This window comes from Elephas maximus, chromosome 4 (genome assembly GCF_024166365.1).
Source record: "Elephas maximus indicus isolate mEleMax1 chromosome 4, mEleMax1 primary haplotype, whole genome shotgun sequence".
In the NCBI taxonomy this organism is placed as follows: domain Eukaryota; kingdom Metazoa; phylum Chordata; class Mammalia; order Proboscidea; family Elephantidae; genus Elephas; species Elephas maximus.
The window spans coordinates 110,018,953-110,035,144 of record NC_064822.1 but is presented as its reverse complement, the minus strand read 5'-3'; the positions used below and the strand labels follow the sequence as shown (position 1 = coordinate 110,035,144).

Here is a 16,192-nt window from a genome sequence, read left to right as displayed (position 1 = left end):
AACTAAAGAGCTTTAATTAGGAAATTAGGGTTAGAGCTAAAGTACTCCCCAATTTAAGCAGGTATTTAAACTAGAAAAGGTGGAAAAGAGGCAGATACATTTCCAGAGGGATCTCTCAATATTTCTTGTCAATACAGTGGCATACCACCACCCCTTCCCTTTCACGCTCCCAACTCCTAACCCATTTTAAGAAAAGGGAAATTTATAACCAAAAAAGTTATTCATGAAAGAGATTTTAGAGACCATCTAGTCTATTCCCCTTTGTTTGACAAGTTCCCCAACATTTTCCAGTGCCTTTTCCACTATGTGGTTCTCTTTCTCTTTCTTTAGTCACTAGTCCTGGCATTTAACCTCAACCTTATTCCTCTTGTTGCAATTCAATCCCATTTCTGCCATACTCCAGCTCTAAAGTGATAAGGACAGGGTAAAATTGTCCCGTTCATAGGCTCAAAAGACTACCATTCTTTTCTGTCTCTTCCTCTTGTCCCCCACCCCCACCTTTTCCAGCATTCTTCTACCCAATCTCAGTACTCTCTCTCCTTTTCAGCTTTTGAGCTGCTCCCTGCCTCCTGGAGACCCTGTCTCCTCACTCCCCCTGCCCCCATTATCCCTTTCAACAAGTTTTGAGTTTGATAGAGACCAAAAATGATGCTTTGGCAGCGGGTGACGGATGGATGTGATCTGCCTCCTACGGGAATGCTATTTAAAGGGGCGGCCTCTCAATCCTCTCTTTCCAAAATGACGAGAGAAAAGTCTGCTCCTCAGTCTCTCCAGAGCTGCAAACTCAGCTCAAGTTCACTTCTGAGTTCCTCAACCTGCAACCTGGCCTGCCGCTCCTGCTTCCTATTCAGGTGGGAGGGAGAGTACTTGACAACTCATCGAGGTGTGGGGGCTGAAGAGGGATTCATCTTCATCTCCTTTGATGACAGGTACTTAACAGAAACAGGAGGCCCTGTGGGGAGGAGGACTGGAAGAACAGTCTTCCCCCAACCACAACCACGTGAGTGCATTTCAACCATGTGCCAACTTGCTCTCAAACTTTGTTGGAGATGAACTGACATAAGCATGAGGACATAAGAGTAAAGAAGCCTTGTCCCTTAGCTGAGGCCGCCTGGGTTAAGCACTCAGCTACTAACTGAAAGGTTGGCAGTTCAAGTCTACCAAGAGGTACCTTGGAAGAAAGGCCTTGTGATCTTCCAAAAGGTTACTGCCATTGAAAACTACGGAGCACAGTTCTACTCTGTAACACACGGGGTCACCATGAGTCAGAATAGACTTGACAGCAACTGATTTGATTTGGTCTCTAGCTAGGACCTTCCTCCCTCCCCACTTCAACAACTTCACAGGTCCACCTGAACCCCAACCAAATCCCCAACCTGAATGAGCTTCTCTGTCAAGTTGCTAAACTAGGGCCTAAATACTATACTCTTGACCCCCAGTGCCCTTGAACTGGTTGTAACTGATCTCTTCCAATAATGTGGTTGTGATGGTTAAAATCGTGTTTCAACTTGGCTGAGCCATGATTCTCAGTGATTTGGCAGTCGTATGATGTTGTGATCAACTCCATGATGGGATCTGCTGTGAGTAGTCAATCAGCTGAAAGGGAGTGTCCCTGGGCATGTGGCCTGCATCTAATAGAAGCGGACATTCTGGCAAGGCTCGTGGGCTCTTTGCTCTCACTGAATCCTGCAGCTGGTTCCTGTTCGTCTGACCTCTGGTTTTTAGGACTTGAGCTAGCAGCTTACCTACGGTCTTGCCTTCCAATCTTGGGATTCATCAGTCTTCGCAGTCTGGGAGCAAAAGCCCCACTCTCTGACCTGCCAATCTTGGGTTCGCCAGCCCCTGCGACTACGTGAATCAGGAGAAGCCTCTATCCCGACCCACAGACTTGGGATGTTCCAGTCTCTACAACCTCGTGAGCCATTTCCTTGATATAAATCTCTCTATATATATATTTGGAAACAGTGGTGGCATAGTGGTTAAGTGCTACAGCTGCTAACCAAAAGGTCAGCAGTTCAAATCCACCAGACACTCCTTGGAAAGTCTATGGGGCAGTTCTACTCTGGCCTATAGGGTTGCTATGAGTTGGAACTGACTTGGCGGCAATAGGTTTGGTTTTTGGTTTTGGTATATATGCGTGTGTGTGTGTGTGTATATATATATATATACACTTTACTGGTTTTGCTTCTCTAGAGAATACAGCCTAAGACAGTGGTATAAATAATGGAAGTTAAATGATAAAGGCTCTAGTCTCGATTCTGCCATTAACTGTGTGAGCCTGGATAAGTCATTTCACTTCACTCCTCTCTGCCTGTCACTTCTTCTATAAGAGATTGGACTAAATCTAAAAGCTCTTTTCCTGCCCTAACATCTTACAATTCTGGGGTTCTAATAATCCCCAAAGAAGGGAAGGTTTAGCTCTGGTGTCAAAAAGGGAAATACTAAATGACCAGTTAGTTCAACAGATAGGCTATTGAGCCACTATTGGTTTTCATCCTCCCTACAGCAAATGAACTTAGATCAGCCCTTCCCCAGATCTGGCCATTAACCCTGGGCCCTGGGGCTCAAACCACAATTGCTCCCTTCCTTCCAAGCAAAGTGCCAGAGAACAGAATCCCCTTGTCCAGGCCCCAACCCTACTGCACTTTGAGGTTGCCCTCGCCTGCCCACTGGAGTGGACACCATTGTCAAGGAGGCAGTGTTTCTATTGGCCAAAGGAAAGAGGGCTCCTCTGCAAGCATCTCACCCCAGGCCTGGTGGGAGGGATAATTCCATCTCCTTGCTGCAAACAAGTTAATGGAGATTTTAATGAAAACACTGTGCTAATGAAAACGCTAAGACTAGAACCTACTCTCTGCCTGCAAGACAAAACAATCGAGGTCAGAATTTCTCCCTGGTATTCATTCCTCAGTTGTTTTGGGGCCTGAGTAAAGCTAGCCAAGGATCTGAGAGCAGAAAGCAGTTCACAGTTGATTGTGTCCCAGGTTATTAGAGGTCAGAGACTCTCCTAGTCATGGAAGCAAATTGCTTGAAATACTGATAGGTCCTGTTACTTCATCTGTTCTTTCACCTCCAGTTAGACGTTCACCTTTTGTTTCAGGTGGTAAAGGCCATCATGTCCTCACCTTCTCCTATTTGTTCATTCTAGCAAGGTCTCTGAATTCTAACAACTAAGTTTTCCCAGATGGAGAGGAAGTACATTCAGGCAGAAACAGTCAAGGACTGAACATGACACTTGGGTCCCAGTTGCAGTTCTACTACTAAATATGTGAGCTTCATTAAATCATTTAACACCCCTGAATCTGTTTCCTGATCTGATTATAGGAAAGCCTGCCCTTGCAGAATTATTACGAGAATGGAAAAGCCCTTTGAAAAAAGTATAGGTGGTAAAGAAATATGTGTGTAATCTATGTTTATAAAAAGATACTGTGTCAAATGACAAAATTTTAGAAATGGAGAATAGATCAGTGTTGCCAGGGGTTAGGAACGGGGAGTGGGATGCTACATGAAGGAGGTGGGTATCGTTATAAAAGAGTAACATGAAAGATCCTTGTCATGATGGCGCTGTTCTGGATCTTGACTGGTGGCAGATACACAAACCTATACATGCGATGAAGTTGTGTAGAACTAAATACACAGAGAATCAAGTAAAAGTAAAACTGGGGAAATCTGAATAAGATCAGTGGATTGTATCAATGTAAATATCCTGGCTGTGATTTTTGCAAGATGTTACCAAGGGAGGAAACTGGTAAAGGGTATACCCTATCTCCGTGTTTTGCTTCTTCCAAGTGCATGTGCATCAATTAGCCCAATAAAATTTTCAATATAAAAAACATAAAATATTATTATGTCTACTCTCAATCCTTCTGCAGCATCTTGTCTTGCTGTTCTCTGGGAGATTCCTCTTAAGCAATTGATGTAGACGGAAATGGATCTCTATCCCTTCAAGCTGAAGAGCCCAGAGGAGACATAACAGTAGAAGGGTAGTTCTTCAGATACTTCTGAATCTTCTCTTCCTCACCAACTACCACAGTCTCAGTAGACTTGACCCTAAGGAGCCCTGGTGGTGCAATGGTTAAATATTTGGCTGCTAACCAAAAAGTCCCACCAGCCACTCTGCAGGAGAAAAGACCTGGCAATCTGCTCCCATAAAGATTTCAGCCTAGGAAACCCTATGGGACAGTTCTATTAAGTCAGAATCGACTCCACATCACACAAGAACAACAGACTTGACCCTGAATCACTCCTTAGAAAGTAATACCCTTCCCATAGCAAGGAAGGACAATTAGCTGATGCATGAAGCAGGATCCTCTTTGTATCTGTCCTAAAGAGCAGACAATCGTTGCTAAGAAAAAACTGTGTGTTGATTATGAGTGCCAAGTTAAGAAAGTATTGACTAAACCTGGGTGTCTACTAAGATGTCAGAGGAATAAAGATCAAATACACCTACAAAATTCAAAAACAGCTATCAAATAGCTTTAATGAAGGCCACATGGTTTTGCTGAAAACTAAAAATTGCTTCCCTTTCATCACGGAAGTATGGACATGACCCTAATTAATCAACTAGCTAATTATATTTGCCCATTTCAGCCACTCTAGACCTGTGACAAATATCTGTTGCTCCAGTCCTCCCTAGCAGTGGGTACACAGAAGTGATGGATGGGGGCCTGTTTCCTGCCGTGGAGTTAACTAAACCTAGTTTAGTGCTATCTTGAACGCCCCAGGCTTTGTGACACTTGAAATTCTAATTAGTGCAGAAAAGGGCTAAGTTGAAACAGCTTGTACTCCCTCAAGGATACCCAATCTCAGGGCCCTACTATCTAATGAGGTCTGTGAAATTTAAGATCTAGAAAAGAAATCCCTGCCTGGAGCAACAGCTGTACCCAGGCTGGCAAGGGAATCTGGGGTTAAATGAGTCCCTCCACATAGGAGGGGGGAACAAAATCCACTGCCATCGAGTCAAATCCAACTCATAGCAACCCTGTAGGACAGAGTAGAACTGCCCCCTGAGGTTTCCAAGGCTGTACCCTTTACGGAAGCAGGCTGCCACATCTTTCTCCAGCGTAGCAGCTGGTAGGTTCGAACCACTGACCTTTCAGTCAGTAGCCGAACACTGCTCCTTGGTAAGAGGGAAAGTACCTCCAAATGGTACAGGAGGGAAAACCCACATGACTCTGGGCCAATGAGTTGTCCTATAACCTAGAATTGACCTAGACTGACCCTCTGCTCTGGGTTGTGGAGATATCAAAGAAAAAGCCTGCGGGGCTAAAGCTTAACAGATAACTTACTCATTACCCACAATGTGCAGTAGAGCAGGTAGAAGGGGGTCGGGGGGACAGTGCAAATCTCTAAAAAGCACTTCCGCATTGCCCTGGTAGGAAAGGCAATCAAGCTAGAGGCAGAGGGAGAGACCCAATGACTCCTAAAAGAGCCCCCACATAGGAAAAGAGGGGTTCCTTTGCTACTACTCTGAGGCGGGAGCAGGCTGAATGTTTGCTGAATGCATTTGGAAAAGGAGGAGAGGAAATAATCGTCCTAATGAATGTGCAGGAGACAATAGCAGCTCCAGTGGGAGGATTATAAGCTCATTATGGTTTAATACGATGATTGATCATCTCTGCCTGCCAGCATCATCCTAGAATAGTGATGAAGGTTGGAGAAACCCATGCCAGTCAGAGCTCAAGCTCTAGTCACCAGCAGATTGAAAATATACTTGTAGATCACTTATTTTTCATTGTAAAAATTCATATATGTGGCCCCAGTGCCCTCATTTTTTCCCATAAATGTCCCCCCTCCCCCAGCCTGCCCCACTTCTCTCTGATTTCTCAGCCCAGGACTTTTCCTCTGTACGCCTGTTCATCATCTCTGGCTCCTGGGCCTCTCCCTAGCAACCCCCACTCCCCTTCCCACCCCTTGAGAAAATGGCCACAGTTCCCACTATGGCAGAGGTTTCAGTAGGTCCAAAGAAAGAGCCCTCAGTGTGTACTGGCAGGCACCCGGTTCAGGTGGAAAGTTCGGGAAACCTCCCGATAGGCATTTCGAAGCAGGACATAAGGAAAACAGGACTCCAGCATGTCCAGGGTCAGGAAGGATGATTCCTCTACCACCTGGAAGAGATAGGGCCAAGAGATGAGAACCTCAGGTAGGACATACCTCCGTGACACCCTGTTCTCCCTCAGCTCCCTGGGTCCTCTGAGGCCCTTAGACTTAACAAGTGAAAAGCATTCCAAATCACACTCCCCGCTTCTTCCCTCACTTGGTTTGGATTTACAATGGCAAGGTGGCCTCTCCAGCTCCATTATAATGGCCCCCATCCCCCTCCTTGGAGCCCTGGTGGTGCAGTGGTTAAAAGCTTGACTGCTAACCAAAAGGTTAGCAGTTTCAATCCACAAGCCGCTCCTTGGAAACCCTATTAGCAGTTCTACTCTGCCCTATAGGGTCACCTTGAGTCGGAATCCACTCAATGGAAATGGGTTTGGTTTTGGGTTTTGCTCTCCCTCCTCAAGGCTATGTGAAGGGCTCAGAAACAGGTAGCAGGAAAGAATTCCTTCCCTAGTGCCAGAAAAAGCCCCATTCTCTCCCATCTGGATGCTAAGTCATACATAGGTGGGCAGCACAAATGCAGGTAGGATGTATAAAAGTGCCTATTAACATGTTTTGCAAAGAAGGAAACAATCACCACTACAGGCCAAGGAAGAAAGGCCTGCGATCCACCCGACTCCTCTTGTGCTGGGCCTTAGTCCCCTCCCTCCCTCTCTCAGTACAGTGCTTGGGGAACAGTAAGGATGCTGCAGAAAGGAGCAGGCATGATTAATTTGTTTAATTAGAAGCCTGCGTGCTGCAGTAGTCCCAGCAGCCCCCACAGCCAAGCAGAAAGATGGATCACGATGTCTGGATGAGACTGAAGGTGGGATGGCGGGAGGAGGGGGTAGGTTCCAGAGAGCAGCACAACTTAATGTTGGACTGGAGGGTCCCCATCCCTGAGGATGGAGCAGGGTTTATTAACATTTAGCACCCTCATCATCCAAAAGGTTGCAGGACTGGTAAAGCATGCTCTGGGGAGAAGTGTCCCATATCCTCCCGCGATGCACACAGATGGATCCTCCCCAATATGGCTGGTATTTCAAGCCCCAAAAAGCAATAAGGAAAAGAATCTACCATATCACTCTAATATGTTTTTCTCTCTGAAGTCCTTTCGAGTTTTCAAATTTCTAAGATTCTGCTATTCACAAGTACATATACACACAATGCACACAACAGCTTCAAAAGAGCAGATACTGCAGGCTGAAGGAAAGGAAACCTGCCTGTAAAACTCAAGCCTTGATCTTAGGTTTGATAACAGAATCTTGATGGGTAAGACTTTCAAACCGAAAGCCAGGAGAGAGATACGATCTCTTTTCCAGTATACTATCTTCAAGTACAGGGAAAGGAGTTCACTGACCCCAGATTTTCTACTCTTCAGTAAGTACAAGAAAAAAATAAGGCTCTAAAATGTTGGAGGTTCAAGTCTACCCAAAGGTACCTCAGAAGAAAGGCCTGGCAATCTAATTCTGAAAAATCAGCCATTAAAAACCCTATGGAGTACAGTTCTACTCTGACACACCTAGTGTCGTCATGTGTCAGAATTGACTTGATGGCAACTGGTTCTGGTTAACTAGAGGAAGTTTTAGGGTAGTGGTAACAGCCTTAGAATAAACCCCAGAAACTTAGGTTCTAGTCTGAAATCTGCCCATGTATTTTGGGGGAGACCTTGAGTGTAATCTTTCCCTCCCTCTTCCTCAGTTTCCTCACCCATGAATTGTAAGGACTGGACGAATTGCCAGGACCTGGTCTGGTTCTGACAATCTAGAATTCCATGATTCTATTTTTTTTTTTTTTTTTATGAGAGAGCCATCCATGCCAGGCACAGGCTGGCAGCATTGAGGGTGGGCACTGCCCAGGCTTGACAGCCAAGACAGAAAGACCCCAGGGAGAGAAGTGCCCGGCTAGGATTTGGGGCTACATGAATAGCCTCTTAACTCAGAATACAGCTCTTCCCTTCAGTCATTTCCAATTTCTCTGTGGAAACATTTGCATTTAAATTGCTTTGCAGCAGCTAGTCCCTTCTGCTTCCCCCTCTAACTAAAAAAAATGCCTGGACCTAGCTCTGCTCCTGCCAGTTTTCTGGCCTCCCTGCGAGGCTGAAAGGGGCAGACCCCTTACCACAATGTTGAAATAGGGGCACCTGGGTAAAGCAGGAGGAGGCAGGGCTGTGTGGCAATAGAGAATCACCTGCAATCCTACAGAGGTGGAATGAAGAGGCACACCTAAATCATCTGGAAACTAAAATGAACAGCAGAGAGAGGGAACTAACATTTGTTGAGCACCTACTATGTACTAAGCACTTTTGCATATATTATCTCATGAATCTGAACCACCCATAAGGATCATTTCCCACTTTTATAGACGAAGAATCAGAGTCTCAGAAAGGTTAAATTGCCCAAGGTCATGCTGCTCCAAAGACTGTGCTCCATCTGGCACACTGCTAGCATTTGGCCTCCCTCTGCCTTCATCCACACCCGCCGCCACCACACACACACACACACCATCATTTCCATTCTCTTCTGCATCATAATCCTTTATCGGCCCAACCTAGGCCTTTTTCTAGCTGGAGAAACTGAGGCATCGATGCCACCTCAATGCCTATGCATTCAAAGAGGAAGACCTAGAGGGGGTCCCAGACATGCCACCCCTATCACTTGTGGGCCTGGGTCAAGGATACAAATGGAGGCCCGTATACCGTATGCCTAAATAAATTAAGCTAACAGACTATTATGTTCTATCTTTCTACCTTTGCAATACACCTTTATAGTTTCGTGGGAGGCCAGGTTTAAATTAAGAATTCTTAGGCTCCTCAGAGTTCTTCACCAGGATAAGATGAAGAGAAGAAACCAGCCCCAGCTGAATGCCCCTTCTCTGCCCACCCCCCATCTTGTGGGACTTTGTACACACATGTGACTTCCCTATCTGCACATCTAAACTCCAGCTACATTCCTTGGGCACTGGGACACCCGCCAGTAACAAAGGCTGCCTCAGCAGGGTGGACTTGGGGAATAAGCTCCACGCAGGCCCTGCAATGGGCTGGAGATCCTTGGCAAGGAATTCTGGGGCCCCAGGTATCTTGAGTGTGGTCTTCAAGGGGGCAAACAGGCTCCATTTCAGCATATCTCTCCCCATGAGCCAGAGAAGGGGCAAAGGAGGGCTTCTTAAACAGGAGGCCCAGGGTAGGAGACCTTCCCATCCATATCTAAGGGCAGTGCTAACCTGAAGAATCAGACTTTTAGAGCAAGACAGTGAGTAAGCATGAAGAGGGAAACGAGGTCATGAGAAAAGTTTAAAAAGTTAACTGAGTCAGAGGTCCCTGAAATTTCTGCCAGAGAAGGGGAATGAATGCCCAGAGCTTGGGAAGCAAGAAGAGAGAGCAAGAGCTGCCTGATTTGTGGCTCACTTGGCTCCCAGCTTTTCAGCTAAAATCCCTTCCCTCCCGAGCCCCTGAACTGCCTCCCCGACCTCAGCTCAGCTATATGCTCTTCAGCACCCTCTTCATAGTGCCCATAAAGACAAAAAATACAGTGATGGGGAGAGGTCAGGTAAAACCAAACATGTACTGGACAGGTAGTTACATATGAGGTCCACAGCTGCCCCGCTAGCTCAGACTCAGCAACACTGTAGAAAAAGAAGCCCACTCAGCTAGGGGACAGGAAGGCTGTTTCCCACAGAGAAATTTTTGAAAACCCTAGGATTACAGGACAAGTCTAGAATGTTAACTAGAATGCAAAAACTGGACCCAGAGGGTCAGGTATGCTTTTGGGTGATGACAATGACAGTGGCCCAAAGGCCCTAAAGAGGAGTCTCCCTCTGGCCTTTCCTCTCTCTTCTCCCAGACCAGCCTAAACCAGATACATACCAAGCGCATGAGCAGAGAAATGGACTCCCGATTTCTGGTTTTCAGTTTGTCAGTCTCCTGGCCCAGCTGCAGGAGACTGACAGAGGCCACCTGTAAAAGAAGAATTTGTAAGGAAGCATATTTTTATGGAGGTCAGAGTAGGATAGCCTCGGGCTACAGTAAGTTAAGAAAAGATCAAAAAGGAGAGTTAAGAAGGGCTGGGACTTTCCTGGAGACTCAGAATGAAAAGTGGCATATCCCCTAGGGTTCAGAGATGCACACTGCCTGTACACCAGTCTGGATCCCGTTGGTCTACCAGTACAGTCACCCAGAACGTTATTGAATGTTACTGGGGGGGCAAGGAAAGAACCTAGGATGAAGGCAGGTGATACTGCTTGCCAGGAGATGAATCTCTCTTTCCTAGGAGGCCTCCAGATATGCTGTCTTCAGGCTGTTTACAGCTGACTCCCCACCCGTTACAGACAGAGCTTGCCCCATACTCAGACCCAGTGCTCTTGGTATTCTCCTCTTGTTAGCTCCCAAATGACTGCCATCTCTAGGTACCGGCAGGGCCCCAACATATCAAGGAGTGAGGAAGAAAGGTGATGTAATTATATCCCAGGCCCAGGTTGCTTCCACTTAGCAAACAAAGAGGGTAAAAAGGAAAAATAAAAAAATGAAGCCCATTACTGTTGCGTCAATTCTGACTCATGACAACCCCATGTGTTAGAGGGTAGAACTGCTCCATAGGGTTTTCTTGACTGTAATCTTTATGGAAGCAGATCGCCAGGCCTTTCTTCCATAGCACTGCTGGGTGGGTTTAGACCGCCAACTTTTACGTTAGCAGCTCAGGTGCAAACTGTTGTGCCACCCAGAGGCCTTATAAGGGAAAAGGAGGGGGAAATTCTCAGCCCATGTTAGAGATCTAGTATGAATTCCCTTTTTATCTACGGTGCTCAGAGCCCTTTCCAGAGTACAGACTGGTGGTCCCAGGTTAAATAAACCTTCTAACTAAGCTTTGGAAACCCTGGTGGCGTAGAGGTTAAGTGCTACAGCTGCTAACCAAAAGGTCAGCAGTTTGAATCCGCCAGGCGCTCCTTGGAAACTCTATGGGGCAGTTCTACTCTGTCCTATAGGAGTCGCTATGAGTCGGAATCAACTCGACGGCAGTGGGTTTGGGTTTTGCTTCTTTTTTCAAAACTAAGCTTCGGTCATTGACATGTACTTCTCAAGACAAGGGTATAATTCCTGAGAAGACTGTCTCCTCCTGAAAAGACACAGACAAAGCTGTAGTTCTTAAATCAGAACTATGCCTTGCAAAAGAATAAGCCTCCTATTCCTTAAGGCCCAAGCAGGCAGTGGGTAATGGACCATTTATCTGAAGTGCGTGGATGGGATTCCTCCATAGAGGATTAGGAATGGAAAAACTCTGGGATCTCTTTCAACTCTGGAAAGAGATTACTCAGTGTTTTTCCAAAGGCAAAACTAAGATCAATGGTGATAGTTACAGGTTGTTACACTTTGGCTAAAACATTTTTTTCAAACACTTGGATGCAACCTACAGTATAACAGGCTGTCTGGCTTTAAGCACCAGGCCCTAGAAATCTAGACCAGTGGTTCTCAAAGTGAGATCCCAGGATAAGCAGCATCAACATTACCTGGGAACTTGTAAATGCAAACTGTCCAGCTCTACCCCTGATCCACTGATTCAAAAACCCTTCAGGTGATTCTGATTTACACTAGTCATTGACTATTTACCAGTAATAGAGTTAGAATCTAAACCAAACCCATTACTGTAGAGTCAATTCCAACTCATAGCAAACCTGTAGGACAGAGTAGAACTGCCCCCGTAGGGTTTCCAAGGCCATAATCCTTATGGAAGCAGAGTGCCACATCTTTCTTCCTCAGGGCGGCTGATGGGTTCGAACTGCTGAACTTTTTTTTTTTTTTTTTTTTATAATAACTTTTATTAAGCTTCAAGTGAACGTTTACAAATCCAGTCAGTCTGTCACATATAAGTTTACATACATCTCACTCCCTACTCCCACTTACTCTCCCCGTCTTGAGTCAGCCCTTTCAGTCTCTCCTTTCTTGACAATTTTGCCGGCTTCCCTCTCTCTCTATCCTCCCATCCCCCCTCCAGACAAGAGTTGCCAACACAATCTCAAGTGTACACCTGATATAATTAGCTCACTCTTCATCAGCGTCTCTCTCCCACCCGCTGACCAGTCCCTTTCATGTCTGATGAGTTGTCTTCAGGGATGGTTCCCGTCCTGTGTCAACAGAAGGTCTGGAGAGCATGACCGCCGGGATTCCTCCAGTCTCAGTCAGACCATCAAGTTTGGTCTTCTTATGAGAATTTGGGGTCTGCATCCCACTGCTCTCCTGCTCCCTCAGGGGTCCTCTGCTGAGCTCCCTGTCAGGGCAGTCATCGATTGTGGCCGGGCACCAACTAGTTCTTCTGGTCTCAGGATGATGTAGGTCTCTGGTTCATGTGGCCCTTTCTGTCTCTTGGGCTCTTAGTTGTCATGTGGGCTTGGTGTTCTTCATTTTCCTTTGCTCCAGGTGGGTTGAGATCAATTGCTGCATCTTAGATGGCTGCTTGTTAGCATTTAAGACCCCAGACACCACATTTCAAAGTGGGATGCAGAATGATTTCATAATAGAATTATTTTGCCAATTGACTTAGAAGTCCCCGCAAACCATGTTCCCCGAACTGCTGAACTTTTGATTAGCAGCTGAGTGTTTTAACCACCACACTACCAGAGCTCCTTCAAAGTGTCTTCGAGATGATAAAAGTCAGTTGTCTCTCCAACTTTGATATGCATCAGATCACCTGGAGAGCTTATTAAAAACACAGAGGACTGGACTCACCCTAACCAAAAACCAAATCAGTTGCCGTCAAGTAGATTCCAACTCATGGCGACCCCATGTGTGTCAGAAGAGAACTGTGCTCCACATTGATGTGCATCAGATCACCTGGAGAGCTCACTAAAAACGCATCCCCAGATGCATCCAGTTTAATGCCCCTATCTGTAAATGATAAAATTGAGGCCCCAAAATTTCAACTCTTCAGAGGTCACACAGCTTCTCAGTGGCAGATCCAGAACGAGAATCCAGATTTCCTGACTTTTAGTCCCATGATCTTTCCAAGCATTCAGGTATTGTTGTTAACTGCTGTTGAGTCAATCCTGACTCACAGCAACCCTGTAGGACAGAGTAGAACCCCACAAGGTTCCCAAAGCTGTAATCTTTACTTTCTCCCATGGAGTGCCTGGTGGGTTTGAACTGCCCACCTATCCGTTAGCAGCTGAGCACTTAACCACTGCAACACCAGGGCTCCTCAAGCATTCAGGTAGAGACAGAATACTAACTATTAGGGAATTTAGAAGAAACTCCTGCCTTTCACAAAGGAGACTCTCACTATTTACTGAATGAATTAGGTGGGAGAAAGACCAGATGATCTCAAAGGCCTGTTCAACAATAAGAGTCTATGGATTTAAGACAAACTAGTTCTCACCAGACCTTGCCATCTTGCATTCTTTATAACCTAGACCCACTCACCACCAGAAATTCCTTGAGGTGAGTTTCAATGTTCTTGTTGTAGACTGTGAAGAGGGCAGCAGACACCTGGATGATGGCTTTGGTCAGGCAGTGAATATTATTGTTGTAACCTAGGTTATTATTGATAGAGGGAGAGAAATAAAAGAAATGACAAAGTAAGCCACTCCAGGAGACTCCAACTGATTATTTCTCACGTTTTCAGGCTGACCCACCCCTATGTGACACCAAAAGGGCTAAAAGGCACTTTGGGATTACCAAAAAACTAAACCCATTACTATCAAGTCAATTCCAACTCATAGCAACCCTACAGGACAGAGTAGAACTGCCCCATAGGCTGGTGGAATCAAAATGCCAACCTTTTGTTTAGCAGCTTCGCTCTTAACCACTGTGCCGCCAGGACTGCACTTTGGGATTAGGGGAAGAATATTCCAAAGAAATTTCACTGGAATTGAATTTTATGCACAGTTCATTCTCAGATGCTTTCTGGAACAGAACTTTACATCTAAGTCAGAAGTCTGTATCTTCCAGACAAATGTCTTCATCTCATCTCCCTGCCCTGGGGACACTAATCTAAATAGCACCGGTTCATCAAACCTACTCCTTACTTACCATCCTTCTCAATGTTATAGAAGGAAGAAGGATCTGTGGCAAGGAGCGGGAGGGAAACTGCAATAAAGATCAAGAGCAGGCAGGCCACCTTATATTCTTCCTCAGGGGATGAAGTATCTGGTGAGAGGGAAAAAGAAGAAAAGCGAGTAAGATCAACAAATAGGAGTTATCTTCTACAGGGGTCCTACTTCACAGGATTGCTGTGAGGATCACAAGAAAATATCTATGAAACCACTTCATAAAGCACTATAGGCAAGTTCTTATTACTGAAGGGGACTGGGCTAGCATCCACCTATAGTGAGGGGCCTGAGTCCTGGAGGCCTCTTCTGGTGACTGAGCACAGCTCTTAGCTATGGGCTCTGCTGAAATGCAGCCAAGGACACTCTGCCAGCTGCCAGACGGGGTGGAGAAGCAGGAAAGAGAGGAAAGTAGGGGGAAAGCCTCTCACCTACCAAGAGAGTGGAGGGAAGGGAGGGTGAGTCTGGCAATTTTGAAGGGGCAGAACACCAGCCCTTTGTTGCATCCTATTCTGAGTATATGTAAGTATGGATGTGCTCATCAGAGGAAATGTGTAATGGAATGTAAGAGACAAGTGTGAGACTGAGCAAGAAGTGAATGGTGTCTAGGTGATTATGTAGGAGGGGCACACAAGATCACTGTGGGGAACTTAGGTGCTATATCACACAATTTAGCACAACTCCTATACTATTTTGTATTGTTCTCTCGTTGTTTCATTTGCATTGATCTAATTTCCCTAACCAGACTGTAATTTCCTTTGGGCACTTGCTAAGCACCAGACTCTCATTTAACACACTTTTTTGCTGATTGACAGATCAGTTGGTTGAAACCTGAGGTGAAATCTAAATTGCCTATGTAGTAAGTATTTTCTGGGGGCTAAAGTCTGTATTTAAGTCTTTCCTTAGCTCCCAAGCTATATCCCCTGAATTCACAAACCCAAATAAAGTCTTCTTTGACACTGACATTTTCCCACCAAAATAGGGCCGAAGTCCTCCCTTGCCCCCTTTCCCCTATCTTACCAGCTTTCAGATTTGCAATGGCAGCCACCAGGGCTGGGTCAATGTCACAGCCCACTCCTGCAGCAGACGCCAGCTCAAAGACACTCAGGGTCACCTGATGGAGAAGAAAACAACACTTGGAAGAGGCTTCCCAAGAATGAAGTGCTTGGCAAAAGCTATAGGTAGCCAAGATTCCTGGGTCACAGATTTGAAACATTTGCTGTACGATCATCATCTTTTCTAGGTATCCATTTAATAGTTCTCCCTAGCCTCCGGGGGCGAGGCAATGCTTTGGCTTGGCATTTGGACATACCATGGTACAAATTTATCTTTTCAACCTTATTTCTCTAAATGCTTCCAACAGTCAAAGCAGCCAGGGTAATTTATTCACTGTCCCAAAAATACAACTTACTTTCATACTTTGGCTCACGTTGCTTCTCTCTATAATATCTTTTCCTCTCCTCTAGTTATAGTTAAAAGAGCCCTGGTGGCACGATGGTTAAGCACGCGGTTGCTAACAGAAAGGTCGGCAGTTCAAACCCACCAACAGCTCCATGAAAGAAAACACCTGGTGATCTGCTCCTATAAAGATTACAGCCTAGGAAACCCTATGGGGCAGTTCTACTCTGTCCTATAGGGTCACTATGAGTTGGAATTGACTCAAGGGCACATAACAGCAACTTACAGCTAAGTGACACCCATCCCTTAAGGCTTAACTCAAACCTCATCTTCTCTGTGAAGCCCACCCTGATTACTTCGCCCCAAACTCATCTCTCCCTCCTTAAACTGGTACCACCCACTTTACATTTATCACACACAATACCTTGTATTATTACTTAGATTTTCAGATAGGACATGAGACATATGGCTTATGTCACCAACAAGATCATAATTTTATAAGACCTCGTAGCATAGTGAGGGGAGAAAAAAGCTTTGGAGTGAGACAGATTTGGGTTCAAATCTTAGTGCTACCAAAATTACTACATATGTAACCTTTGCTAAAAGTTATTTAACTTCTCTGAGCCTCAGTTTTCTCATCTGTAAAACTGGGATGACGATACTTACCTCACAGAGCTGG

The 16,192-nt window shown here is 45.5% G+C and overlaps 1 protein-coding gene across 2 annotated transcripts in view; it reads right to left on the bottom strand.

Annotated features, from left to right (window-relative positions):
• Window positions 1-4,454: 4,454 nt before the first annotated feature.
• NCKAP1L (NCK associated protein 1 like) overlaps window positions 4,455-16,192 on the bottom strand; it is a 49,929-nt gene continuing 38,191 nt past the window's right edge. For both annotated transcript variants that reach the window (XM_049883358.1, XM_049883357.1), the window contains exons 27-31: window positions 15,136-15,229; window positions 14,099-14,215; window positions 13,490-13,599; window positions 9,947-10,036; window positions 4,455-6,107 (exon numbers count right to left, since the gene is read on the bottom strand). In XM_049883358.1, coding sequence (XP_049739315.1) covers window positions 5,976-6,107; window positions 9,947-10,036; window positions 13,490-13,599; window positions 14,099-14,215; window positions 15,136-15,229 — 543 coding nt within the window. In that variant the 3' untranslated portion in view covers window positions 4,455-5,975. The remainder of the gene's footprint in view (window positions 6,108-9,946; window positions 10,037-13,489; window positions 13,600-14,098; window positions 14,216-15,135; window positions 15,230-16,192) is intronic.